Source organism: Tachyglossus aculeatus, chromosome 14 (genome assembly GCF_015852505.1).
Source record: "Tachyglossus aculeatus isolate mTacAcu1 chromosome 14, mTacAcu1.pri, whole genome shotgun sequence".
Taxonomy (NCBI): Eukaryota; Metazoa; Chordata; class Mammalia; order Monotremata; family Tachyglossidae; genus Tachyglossus; species Tachyglossus aculeatus.
In genome coordinates, this window is record NC_052079.1 from 27,288,080 (window position 1) to 27,302,322 (window position 14,243).

Sequence of the window (14,243 nt, forward strand, 5' to 3'; positions counted from 1 at the left end):
TTACCTCATCTGGAAAATGGGAATGAAGACTGTGAGCCCCACGTGGGACAACCTGATCACCTTGTATCTCCCCCAGCGCTTAGAACAGTGCTTGGCACATAGGAAGCACTTAACAAATACCAACATTATTATTATTTATTAAGCGCTTACCATGTGCAAGGCACTGGACTAAGCACTTGGGTGAGGGTAGACAGTAGAGTTAATAGATACATTCCCTGCCCTAGACGAGCCTATAGTCTACTATAAAATTATGCAGCCACATCTCCTCATCTCTCCATAATGGATGTTTCTAAATTTCTGGACTGTACAGAAAATATGATAAGCTCCCCTCACAGTATATGATGATGATGATGGTATTTATTAAGCATTTACTATGTTCCAAGAACTTTCGAAGCACTGAGGTAGATACAGGGCAATCAGGTTGTCCCATGTGGGGCTCACAGTTTTAATCCCCTTTTTACAGATGAGGTAACTGAGGCAAAGAGAAGTTAAGTGACTTGCCCAAAGTCACACAGCTGATCAGATCTAGCATATGTATCTGCTGACCCTGATGAAGCGCTATGAAGCTTTGAAAGTCTCCACGTGAGAGGAAACTGAAGTTCCAGTCAGCATCATTAGCGGCAGCTGCCAGTTGTAGTAAAACAATTGTAATCAGTCTCTGTGGTTATTTTCAGAGCGCACCCAGAACATGATGGTACTTCTTTGCCAACCTCTGACTCCTGCACCAGCCCCACAAAAATGGATTTGTCCTACAGTAAAACAGCCAAACAGTGTTTAGAGGAGATATCGGGTAAGTACCCTGGCCTATGGGAAAGCTAAGCCACAAATTTATTTTTAATTTTGGAATTTATCCCGACCTCATACCCTCATCCAGGAGCTAAAACGCTTCCTTTCATCCTTATCCACTGTGGCGATATTTAGGGAAAAGTGGGACACTGAAAACCCTTTAGATGAATTCATTTTTATATCACCCTTGTCATTCTGCAGAGAACAGAGTCTGTACCAGTGAGGATTTCAAATCATTATTGTTCTCAGGATCAAGTTGAATGCTGTCACGGGTTCCTGAAAACTCTAATTTGTCAGTTTTATACATTGATGAATTTGGGAACATAGCTTCCGGAGCTCTGGTGTTAATATTATGCAGTTCTACAAATCACATTCAAATATGAAGCCTCATAAACTCATACTGGCTGTTTGTCTCTTTTGTAGTTTATTGCTAACAACCCTTTCTTCTACTGAGGAATGTATTTTTGCTTGGTTTGCAAAACTGCTTTCACTGAAAAACTCAACTTAGCAGTCCTCTGAAAATGGAGGCCTTGTTTAAAGAGAGAGTGGAACCAACTCAACCCAATTACCTTGTATCTAACCCAGCTCTTAGCAACTATTAATTATTTTTATTATTGTGTAATTCCATGGGCATCATGGCCAGGGACCTGTGGACCACAGATTACTGTAGAGGAGCAGTAAGGCACAGTGGATAGAGCCTGACAGTCAGAAGGTCATGGGTTCTAATCCCGGCTCTGCCACTTGTCTGCTCTGTGACCTTAGGCAAATCGCTTCACTTTTTTGTGCCTCAGTTACCTCATTTGTAAAATTGGGATTGGGACCGTGAGCCCCATGTGGGACAGGGGCTGTGTCCAACCCAATTTGCTTGTATCTGCCTCAGGGCTTAGTATGTATCTGGCATGTAGTACGTGCTTAACAAATAACACATTATTGTTATTATTATTATTGCTCTTACTGCAGTAGGCCAACAGGAGTGTGTTTACTAGCTCCATAGATCCATCCACCCACATGTCTGTTCATCCAACACCTAGCAACCGTTCCTCAGCGACAACTCCCATTTCTCCGCTCCTGCCTCATGAGGAGGGATAAGAAGCCAGGAGAGTTGCTCCATGGTGCCAATAGATGAAGGAAATTTAATTAATGCCTTAGATGGCAGTCAGTTTTTGAAGCTGAGCAAGTCAGAGGGAAGAATTGGGAAGGAATTAGAGGGGACGGGGAAGAAGACCATCAGCCATTTTGAAATGTGAAGTTCTGAGGAATTTGTGTGGGAGAGCTCGTTGCTGTGACCCTCTGCAAACAGGGCACAGAGAAGGATTGGTGATGACCCCAAGTGAAGATTGGGACCCCCTGAAATTTTGGGATCAAACAGCTAGAATGACAGAGGCCCCTGAATAGGAGAAGGGTTGCCGAGAGACCCTGGTTTCTGAAGCACTTGGAGAAGGCAAGGCTAGGAGTAACTGAAAAATGGAAGAAGGTAGTTTTAGTTTTAAAAGCAAAGATAATAAAAAGAAAACATCTTATTGACAGTTATATCAGAACAATCTTGAAGGATTAATGAGCATTAATGATTTAAACAGAACTGTATGGTATTGTAACCTGGAGAAATGAAGGTGATTATCAAAAGCTGAAATGGCCTGCAACATCAAGGCCGTTGTCAGAACCTTTTCAACTGGCCCCACCACCGATCCTTCTCTGCCCTGGGATGTGGGTGTTGGGGGGAGGTGGCAAGGAGGAGTCCTTCTGGCCATGGAGGGGCCTTGTGAGCTAGCACCCTCATGGCCCATCAGCCTCATTATTAAGTCACCAAAGAAGGGATGGGTCCTTGGGTCTGGGGATATCCTGAGAGTACAGGATATAAGCCTCAGAACTTCTACAGCAAAGATAAAGAATGTCCTGGAGGGAAAAGAGTTAAGAGTTATGAAAAGGCATTTGAAACTGACTTCTGTTTTTTGTCCGCCAATTAAGACTACTATTAGATGTTATTGAGTTATCTGATCTTGGTATCTGCCTGAGGCGAGGCTGGAGGAGAAGCCTCAGGTGCGGGGAAGAAGCAGCTCTGGCCTAGTGGATAGAACATGAGCCTTGGAGTTAAAAGGAACTGGGGTCTAATCCCTGATCTACTACTTGTGTACTAGGTGACTTTGGGTGAGTCATTTCACTTTTCTGTGCCTCAGTTCCCTCATCTGTAAAACAGGGAACAACTGTGTCCACCCTGATTACCTTGCATCTCCCCCAGCACTTAGAACAGTGCCTGGCACGTAGTAAGTGCTTAACAAGTACCATTATTATTATAATTGCTAATAATAATACTAACAAATATGTTTTTTAAAAAAGAAAAAAGAACAGATCTGGGAAGCCATGGGTGAAAATGCTTACACCGTGAGCTTCCTATAGCCAGCCCTGAGAGGGAGGCAATGACTCCCTTGCTTTTGGGGAGATGCCTGGGATTTGGGATGGGTGTCAGAAACCTGGGGCACACTAGGCAGAGATGCTTAACTTGCTGATAATGAGAAGTGAAGAAATGGAGGGCTTTAGGGTCCAGGGAAACTAAGAGGAGTCTGGTACTCCTTAAGTGACACTAGGTCGTATTTCAGCCAAAATTCATTCATTCAGTTGTATTTATTGAGCGCTTACTGTGTGCAGAGCACTGTACTAAGTGCTTGGGAAGTACAAGTTGGCAACATATAGAGACGGTCCCTACCCAACACCAGGCTCAAAGTCTATGGCTAGATCCCTTCACATTACCCTCCAAAATTGGGCATTCCCCTAATAGTGAACCTCCCATTTTACTCACCCTGCTTTTCAATGATGTGTCCACCATTTCACTCTGTCTGATGATGCACCTCCCTCATTTTCCCAATGCTACCCCTCTGATGGTGATTCTATATTTCCCTACCCCTGCACCCCTTTGATTTTCCCGTTTCCGCAATGCTGATGGTGTCCCCCAATTCCACATTTTTGCCCTCTGATTGTTCACTCCCCATTTCCCCTGATGCTGCCTCCCACAAAAATTTTCACCCTCACTTACTCTCTAAAGCTGGCTCTGGACTGTTTTAGGTTTCAAAGTTAATAGGAGGAGACTCCTGACAAACTTGTATAGATGCTGTTTAAATGTAGTTAGCCTTGTTTCTCCAAAATAAGGGAGGAGCACTGTGGTTGGAACCATTTATCAATTTCCACCAGGCCCATATCCATCAGGCAATATTGTTGGATTTGAAAATGACTCATGGATTTTGGCAAGTCACCTCTCCAAAACCTGGTGTTTTCTCTGACAGCTCAGGACAGGGTACTTCACCGTGCAGAATTGATGGGGCTTTTCAGCCTTTGCTTTCTTTTTTTGTAACAATGTTGCAGATTTGCCTGCTTTCCTAGGTAGTTTGACATTCTCTGCCTAACTGTCATTCTCACACACACTACCAACAAGATGGTTTGACCTAGGAAAGCATATAGGGATTGTGTCAACCAATTCTGTTGTATTGAACTCTCCCAAGTGCTTAGTACAGTGCTCTGCACACAGTAAGAGCTGAATAAATACCATTGCTTCTTGCTCAGAGAAAACATTCTGCAGAGCTGTAAATAGCCTTTTTTACTTTGCTGTCAGCACACGCCATCTCTATTTTTGTCTTCCTCATTTTACCAATGCATATTTATTTAACAGCATGCTTATCATTTATCTTTCATTTACTTTGAAGTGTGAATATTGATATTGACACCATGGATTCCCCAACAGTGATTCTGATATTTCTTATCGAGATGTTACTGACATATTTGGCTGCAGTTAGAAAATGATTTTAATGTGAATAACAGATCCTACAAGATATTAACATATGGTTAAATTCACTGATTTTGTTACCTCTGAGAATTGGCCAGGGATAGCTAAAGTGAGATATCCCAGACATCCAGAAATAAATCTGTAAATATTTCCTTGAGTGCAAAGATTTTTGTCTACTAACTCTGTTGAACTCTCCCAAGTGCTTAGTTCAGTGTTCTGTGTACAGGTGGTGTTCAATAAATACCGTTGATTGATTATTCAGTATGCTAGCCTAGACAAACACAGGCCACGTCCCAAAAAATTCCAAACCATTGCTCTTTGTCAGTCAGTCAATTGTTTTTATTGAGAACTTACTGTGTGCAGAGCACTGTAATAAGTGCTTGGGAGAGTATAATATAACAATCAGCAGAGCCATTCCCTGCCCACCATGTGCATATTGTCTAGAGAGGGAGACAGACATTAATATAAATCAATTAATTACAGATATATACATTAGTGCTGTGGGGCTGGGAGGGGAGATGAATAAATGGAGCAAATCAGGGTGATGCAGGAGAGAGTGGGATAATAGGAAAGGAGAGCTTAGGGAATTCATTCATTTATTCAATTGTATTTATTGAGTACTTACTGTGTGCAGAGCACTTACCAAGCACTTGGGAGAATACAATATAACAAGGCCTCTTGAAGAAGATGTGCCATCAGTAAGGCTTTGAATAGGGGAGAGTAATTGCCCATCAGATATGAGGAGGTAGGGCGTTCCAGGACAGAGGCAGAAGCGGGCTAGAGGTCGGCGGCGAAATAGATGAGATTCAGGTACCATGAGAAGGTTGGCATTAGAGGAATGAAGTGTGTAGGCTGGATTGTAGGTGATTCAGTCTGTGGTCTATAAACATTTGACATCATAGAGAGTTTGTTTCTTAATAAGTCCCTGAATGGGCTCAGATCTCCTGCCTGACAGGGCAGTCCCAGCATTATAGGGGAACTGGGCATACCAAACAAAGTCTAGACAGTTTTATCTGAAACTAACATATGTTATGTTGCTTTATTATTAATTCATCAAAGTCCCACACCATTGCTCATTAAGTCAGTTGTATGCATACATTTTACTTATCATAGGTCGTTTCTGTATAAATCCCTGAATGGGCTCAGTTCTCCTGGCTGAGGCATCCGAAACAAAAGTATGAGATACTGTTAAAGGATAGTTCAGAAATTATGTTGGTTGGCAGCATCATCAAAGGGAAGGATATCACATCATCATCATCAATCATATTTATTGAGCGCTTACTGTGTGCAGAGCACTGTACTAAGCGCTTGGGAAGTACAAGCTGGCAACAACATCAACATCAACAACACATCAGTGCTACTGGGAAATAGCATATCTTCCACATGCAATGGGTATCTCCAAACTTTATCAGTATAAGCAATGAATCGAAAGGTGGTATCCATGAAGATAGTTCATCATATCAACCTCTTCGAGATTGAAGTCACATACGAGGAACTCTTTGACAATTCCACAGCAGTCTAACTAAAACAAGGAACCCCAGCTATAAGTATTGACATACATAGCCAACGGGCCCTTCTCTGAGACTCTGTCTACCAGCAAACCTTTTAAGATTTGTGGTGAAGTTTAAGCAAATATCAAGACTGTTCAGTGAAATAAAATCGGAAAATAAAGGAACTACTTATAACAAGCAAGTGCATGACTTCTCGTGTACAACAATGGGAAGCCTCAAAAAAATTGACATAACATGCAGATTAAACCACAAAACAGTGGCAAGAAGTGCACCGGAAATACAAGGGTGGCTTTCCAGCTCTCCCTCACTTTCACACTTCTCCTTTCCGTGTTACAGCACGATTAACTTTCCAGGGCAGCAGCAAGATAAGGGCTATAAGCTTGCTTCATTCATTCATTCATTCATTCATTCATTCAATCACAAGCTTAAGAACAGGTGGAAAATCCTAACATGCAGCCAGCCTATTGATCATGCTTCATTGGGAGTTTTGGGATGGACTCTAAGGTGGAACGAAAAGGTATGCGGTGCCAAAAAAATGAGTTTTGTCTATATAAGATTATTGTTAGACCCTCCTAAATACAAGCAGTGTGGCTTAGTGCATAGAGCTTGGGCCTAGGAGTCAAAAGGTCATGGGTTCTAATCTTGGTTCTGCCACATATCTGACCTTGGGCAAGTCACATCACTTCTCTGAGCCTCAGTTGCCTCATCTGAAAAGTGAGGATTAAGACTGTGAGCCCCACGTGGTATAGGAACTGTGACCAATGTGACTATCTTGTATCTACCCCAGCATTTAGAACAGTGCTTGGCACATAGTAAGCACTGTACCATGATTATTACTGTTAAGAAAAATATCTGTGGTAACTGTCAACATCCCTCCCACAACTAGGGGGGAATCCCTGTTCCCAACATGGTCCTTGTGCACCAGGGTAGGGGTAAATCAATCAATCAATCAATCAATCGTATTTATTGAGCGCTTACTATGTGCAGAGCACTGTACTAAGCGCTTGGGAAGTACAAATTGGCATCACATAGAGACAGTCCCTACCCAACAGTGGGCTCACAGTCTAAAAGGGGGAGACAGAGAACAGAACCAAACATACCAACAAAATAAAATAAGTAGGATAGAAATGTACAGGTAAAATAAATAAATAAATAAATAAATAAATAGAGTAATAAATATGTACAACCATATATACATATATACAGGTGCTGTGGGGAAGGGAAGGAGGTAAGACGGGGGGATGGAGAGGGGGACGAGGGGGAGAGGAAAGAAGGGGCTCAGTCTGGGAAGGCCTCCTGGAGGAGGTGAGCTCTCAGCAGGGCCTTGAAGGGAGGAAGAGAGCTAGCTTGGCGGATGGGCAGAGGGAGGGCATTCCAGGCCCGGGGGATGACGGGGGCCGGGGGTCGATGGCGGGACAGGCGAGAGTGAGGTACAGTGAGGAGATTAGTGGTGGAGGAGCGGAGGGTGCGGGCTGGGCAGTAGAAGGAGAGAAGGGAGGTGAGGTAGGAGGGGGCGAGGTGATGGACAGCCTTGAAGCCCAGGATGAGGAGTTTCTGCCTGATGCACAGATTGATCGGTAGCCATTGGAGGTTTTTGAGGAGGGGAGTAATATGTCCAGAGCGTTTCTGGACAAAGATAATCCGGGCAGCAGCATGAAGTATGGATTGAAGTGGAGAGAGACACGAGGATGGGAGATCAGAGAGAAGGCTAGTGCAGTAGTCCAGACAGGATAGGATGAGAGCTTGAATGAGCAGGGTAGCAGTTGGGATGGAGAGGAAAGGGCGGATCTTGGCAATGTTGCGGAGCTGAGACCGGCAGGTTTTGGTGACGGCTTGGATGTGAGGGGTGAATGAGAGAGCGGAGTCGAGGATGACACCAAGGTTGCGGGCTTGTGAGACGGGAAGGATGGTAGTGCCGTCAACAGAGATGGGAAAGTCAGGGAGAGGACAAGGTTTGGGAGGGAAGACAAGGAGCTCAGTCTTCGACATGTTGAGCTTTAGGTGGCGGGCGGACATCCAGATGGAGATGTCCTGAAGGCAGGAGGAGATGCGAGCCTGGAGGGAGGGGGAGAGAGCAGGGGCAGAGATGTAGATCTGGGTGTCATCAGCGTAGAGATGATAGTTGAAGCTGTGGGAGCGAATGAGGTCACCAAGGGAGTGAGTGTATATTGAGAACAGAAGGGGACCAAGCACTGAACCTTGGGGAACCCCCACAGTAAGAGGATGGGAGGGGGAGGAGGAGCCTGCAAAAGAGACTGAGAAAGAACGACCGGAGAGATAAGAGGAGAACCAGGAGAGGACGGAGTCTGTGAAGCCAAGGTCAGATAACGTGTTGAGGAGAAGGGGGTGGTCCACGGTGTCAAAGGCAGCTGAGAGGTCGAGGAGGATTAGGACAGAGTATGAGACGTTGGATTTGGCAAGCAGGAGGTCATTGGTGACCTTTGAGAGCGCAGTTTCCGTGGAATGAAGGGGACGGAAGCCAGACTGGAGGGGGTCGAGGAGAGAGTTGTTGTTGAGGAAGTCTAGGCAGCGCGTGTAGACAACTCGTTCAAGGCGTTTGGAAAGGAATGGTAGGAGGGATATGGGACGATAACTAGAAGGTGAGGTGGGGTCAAGAGAGGGTTTTTTAGGATGGGAGAGACATGGGCATGTTTGAAGGCAGAGGGGAAGGAACCAGTGGAGAGTGAGCGGTTGAAGATGGAAGTTAAGGAGGGGAGAAGGGATGGAGCGAGAGATTTCATAAGATGAGAGGAAATGGGGTCAGAAGCACAGGTGGCCGGAGTAGCACTTGAGAGGAGGGAGGAGAACTCCTCTGAGGATACCGCTGGGAAGGATGGGAGAGTAGCAGAGAGTGTTGAGAGCCGGGGGGTTGGAGAAAGGGGGGAAGAGACTTTGGGGAGGTCGGACCTTATGGATTTAATTTTGTTAATGAAGTAGGAGGCCAGATCGTTGGGGGTGAGGGACGGAGGAGGGGGAGGAACCGGGGGCCTGAGAAGGGAGTTGAATGTACGGAAGAGCTGGCGGGGGTGATGGGCATGGGTGTCAATAAGGGAGGAGAAATAGTTTTGTCTGGCAGAAGAGAGGGCTGAGTTAAGGCAGGAAAGGATAAACTTGAAGTGAACGAGGTTGGCATGGTGTTTAGACATGGTAAAATCTGCTGCTTTGCTCTCTCAGCATTTCCTCCACCAGGCAGCCTGCCAGACTGCCTCTCTAGGAACTGGCATTGGCTGTCCTTCACACCATCGAGGAGACTCCATCTCATCCTGCCTTCCACCACAGTGATGGGAATGAGAACAAAGAGCAAAGGCCTTCACAAAACCCTGGGAAGACTGGGGACTGCGGTAGCAGGTGGTGTGGCTACAGGAGCCCCTTGGACTCGGAGCCATGAGGAGCCAGAAATTCTGCTCCCCTAGTCAGTTGGTCATATTTAATGACTTACTGTGTGCAGAGCACTGTAATAAGCACTTAGGAAAGTACACTGTAACAATGAACAGACACATTCCCTGCCCACAGTGAGCTTACCACCTAGAGGGACAAGATAGTCTACATTCTATCCATAGCACCCTACTGGCTTTGTTTTCATTTTGTGAATTTGTCTGTGTTGTGTCCTAATGTATCATCACTCCTGACGTGCCTGTCTCCGGTCACTTACCTCCATTTATACTCTAAAGCTGTGAGCCTCCCCAAGGGACAGAGACCGTATCTGCCCATTCTCTTGGAGTATCCTCTCCCAGCACAGGACTCTGCAGCCTGTAAGCACTTAATAAATACTCTCACTACTGCCGTTATACTCAACCCTCAAGAACCTATTTGGTTCTTTCATGATACCATGCCATCTCTGAAGAATATAAATGGTTTTGCTCTTATCACAAAGAAGGAATCTTACTAGGATGGCAAGGTTGCAACAATGAATCCTCCCATCGTAAAGAGGTAGGCTCTTGAAAACTAGGAAAATGGCTAAACTGAGGAGGTAAGGACTTATTTCTGACCTCTTAAGAAAATAACTTGTGTAGTCAAATCCGCATAAAATGCTTCTGCATCTGACAACATTCCCTCAGACATCTACAAGGAAGACAAGTACCTAATCCTCAGGTGTTTGAGTTTCTATACAAACTCTTCTTTGGCATAAAGAAAACTGAAGAATTTCAAAGAGACCGTGAGGAGGAGAGAAAACTGATTAGAAAAAACTGAGCAGGATGTCTCATTGGTTTCCACTTCCAGCAGGATTATAACTGGGACCCTTCTGGACAGGACCCCGGAGAATATAATTAGTCAAGTTCTCTTGAATAGACTTTGCAGCTTGTCAGATAGATTGAGGACAAAGATCCTTTGTGCCATATTGATAGATCTTACAATAACACTGAACATCTTCAACATATCTGAGTTCTGCCAAATAGTAAGTATGTTGGTCTGCTTGGAGAAGTTCACCATGACTAATCTTTTTTCAGCATTTAAGTACATACTAATTGCCAGCCACTGAACTGATCAATGGGGTTGATAGAAGTTAGGTTGGAAACAGTCCATGTCACACATGGGGCTCACAGTTTTATTTCCCATTTTACAGATGTGGTGAGTGGAGAAGCTAAGTGGCTTGACCATAGGCACACAACAGACAAGTGGTGGAGCAGGGATTAGAACTCAAGTCCTTCTGACTCTCAGAAATATGCTCTATCCACAAAGCCACTCTGCTTCTCACGATGGCACGGACTATCAGATCAGAGTTGAAGGGACCTTGCTTGACCCAATCCTCTTCATTACTGGGATGAATCTGCCCAAGTACAGCATTGTTCAACCTATTCTTTGCAGATCTACACGGGGCTACTATGGGGGCCTAGAATGTGGTGTCAGATGATTTCAACCCCTGCAAAGCAGCAAGAATCATCAATCGATTCATGGTTATTATTCAGCTCTTACTGTGTGCAGAGCACCATGCTAAGCACTTGAGAGAGCACAGTGCCACAGAGATGGTAAAAACGTTCTTTGTCCAGAGGGAATTTACAATCTAAAGGATCATAAACTCAGCTGACAATCTGATTATGACAATCCCCCTCCTTAAAAGCCTTCATTCGCTCCTTGTTTTCTGTAACATCAAATTAAAGCTCTAGATAAAGGACTCTGCTGGTCAATCCTCTCCCACCCAGCAGCTTGCATCTCCTGCCACAGCCTTGAAGTGTGTTCTGTTCCATTCAGTTGAAACTGATTAACAACTCACTCCACACTTATCCACATCACCTTCCACCATTGCCTCCTCCTGAAATGTTCTCCCCACTGTCACCAAATCACATCCCTTTCTTCCTTCAAAACTTTTTCTTCTCCCAAAACAGAGACTTCCTCCAAAGACACTGCCTCACTCCATTATGTAAAATGCTAGATATAAACTTATTTTATTGAATCCATCATTATCATTGAACTTCTATTTAGTTTTCCATTTACTAAAATATAATGAACTGTGTGTACAGTGCACCGTATTAGTCTTCACACTCATGTTTTTATCCAATTATCAGCTTTTCATTAGATTTCAAGCTCCTCAATGACAGGGACCATCCTTTACAATTTCCAGTAGTGCTTTGGTCAAAGAAGGGACACAATTAAGACAAAAAAAAAGCATATCCATTTTGGCCAGGAAAGATCTCTACCACTTCTCCATAAATTTTTCTTTTTGAACATAGCAGGACCCACTGCTGTTAAAGACCATTAATTTACTTTCAGGGGTGCATGTTGTTCCATCTCTGATTCTGAAGTTCAAGAGTTTCTCTGAAGCTGTTTTCTAGTATTGTCTCTTGGGGCTCATGAAACATGAGGTACAGAAAATCATTAGTAAATGCTTGTATTCTATTTTAATTCTTTGGGGGTCGTATCCCAAAGAAAACACATTTTCCACATTTTCAGCATTCAGGTACCTGTTTTGTTTCTTTTAATTGCAAAAACTAAGCTTTTTTGCCTTGGTGGTTAATGCATATTTTTATGCAGTTTTCTGATTCCTTTCAGAAGCTTGAAATATATCCTGATTTTTGGTATTGTGAAATGATTCCTTAAAGACTTATAAATCTTATGAATTTGGGCTCATTTAAAAAAAAACAAAAAAGAAAAAGAGATGATACTAAGCATTTCTTTTTAAGGGACTCAGTGGGTGGAGAGTGTCAAGCTTTCTTTTTTTTTTAGTTTCCACTCTTGTATTTGATTTGTGCTTTTCAGCACATGGATCAGCCTATTTCTGCTGCTGGCAGCTACCGGGAATTAGTCTGTCATTCCTAGCTTGTGACTTAGGTGGGAGTCGAAGATATAGAAATCTCAGCTTGTGGCAGGGTTAATATTTAGCATCACTTTCAGGTTCAGTTGTGTTTGGAAACCTGTGGCATTCGAAACTGGACTGAAGCTCCCGTTTCACCGTTCTAATTTACCAGGATGTTTGCTGCCATGGCAGCCACTGCAGTAGCAGGGAAGAGTCATAGATCTGGGAATGCAGGTTGAATACTAAAATGTGAGGAGGCTTTTGCGGGGAGCTGTGCTTCAGTGGTTAATTTCAGCTCATATTGAGCTCTGACGTGGAGGCTCTGACATGCAGCACCGTGTCAGATCAAGTAAGGAGCTCTGAACTGGAATCGGTCATGAGCTGGTGGGAGAATAAAAACACAGAAAAGCACTTGTGCTGTGACAGTGGGGACGGAGAGGGCAACATGGATAGAGCACTCCAGTGAACTTAATGTCTGAAAAACGTTGCCTGCACCGTGCTGGAGCTGAGTATTTGCTCAACTCTCTTCCGTTGGAGAAAAATCGAAGAAATCGGTTGTGAGTACTACAGAGTGATGCAGTTCAGCCCATGCAGCAATGCAAAGTGGCCAATATGCCTGTCCTCCTTCTTCTCAGCATGCGATGAGGATGGATGTGATTTGTGTTCTCGTGGAGAGGGAATCCCGTAAGTACAGCCCTCGGATTGCCCACGGTCAGGGATGGAATTCTGAGCTCCAGAGGAGGAAGATAGTGTGAAATCTGTCCGGCACGAGAAATCTGGGGAAAAATCATGCAGCGACCATCTGGGCTCTCTGTTTTTAAGAGCAAGGAAGTGAGACGAGGTGCTGCTAGTCTCCAGAAACAAAAGTCTTTGACCAATCTTGTGCTCACCAGTGAAGCGGAGAACAGACCGTCCGTTCGGAAGACAAACTGGTTTGGAAATGCAGCGAAGACCAGCCAGAGAGCATCCAACTTCGAAGGAAGAAACCCACTATCTAAGGTTCTGTCACGGTCTGTGCAGAATCTTTATCACTCCAGTGGTCCAGCAGCTCAGGACGGGGCAGATAGCCTGCCTTCTGGAGGTCGCCAGCCAAGCGGTAGACTAGCTGAGAAACGTTCCTTTGAAAAGGTCTTTGATGTGGACCACGAAGCTGGCCGATGGGATGAAGAAACTGTGTCTTTCGATCCGAAGTTCACCAGAAAGAGCTGGGCGGAGGAAGAAGAAGAAAGCTGCTTACGTGAAGGAACTGCTCATCTCGATGAGGATGTTATACTTACAATGTTAGGGGATCTGGAACAAGCACTTTACACTGACATGTTAGGTGAGTAATATTGGCTATGGGATGGGGAGACAATGACATAGCAGCAACTGTTTGTGAGGCATATTTGTGCATTCAACAAGACTACTTAGAGGTGACCTCTAATTTACCTAAAGTCAGATTTTTGTACCTTGCTGATGCACTGTTTTAGTTCCTCCACCCAGGAGAGACAAAAACTAATTTCCAAATTCTTTTGAGGAAAGAAAAGTGGGAAATGTGAGTTTAAAATTATCAATTGTATCTTCTGAGGGTACAGATGGTTACAAGAGCTGAGATATAAATATCTATTAAAAAACTTGATTGCTATGTAAATAATTTCTCTCTTTTGTTAATTAAAATCATCTACTTAAGGATCCTTTTTTTTATTTAAAAACAATAACATGTCTTACTTATGCCCCTTCCCCACACATTTTTCCCCTCATCCCTGCAGGTAATCTCATCCATAAACATGGGAAGGCAAAATCATTACGGATGGTGAGGCTCCAAAGGCTAATTACACCAATTGTGATGCACGATAATAGGCATTTAAAATTCTCAATCAGAGTGTCCCAGCTTCTTAATAGCATGTTAAGACCTAATCCGAATGATTTTACTCATTTATGGAACACACTGGTAACTGGTAAC

General features: G+C 44.0%; 1 protein-coding gene across 2 annotated transcripts in view; it reads left to right on the forward strand.

Annotated features, from left to right (window-relative positions):
- Positions 1-14,243, forward strand: part of NAV3 (neuron navigator 3) — a 783,489-nt gene that overhangs the window by 578,609 nt on the left and 190,637 nt on the right. The window contains exon 12 of one of the 2 annotated variants that reach the window (XM_038756254.1): positions 675-790. In XM_038756254.1, the coding sequence (XP_038612182.1) occupies positions 675-790 (116 nt within the window). Of the gene's footprint in view, positions 1-674; positions 791-12,608; positions 13,623-14,243 lie in introns of those variants that run through there. The other variant, XM_038756255.1, reaches the window with a different exon arrangement.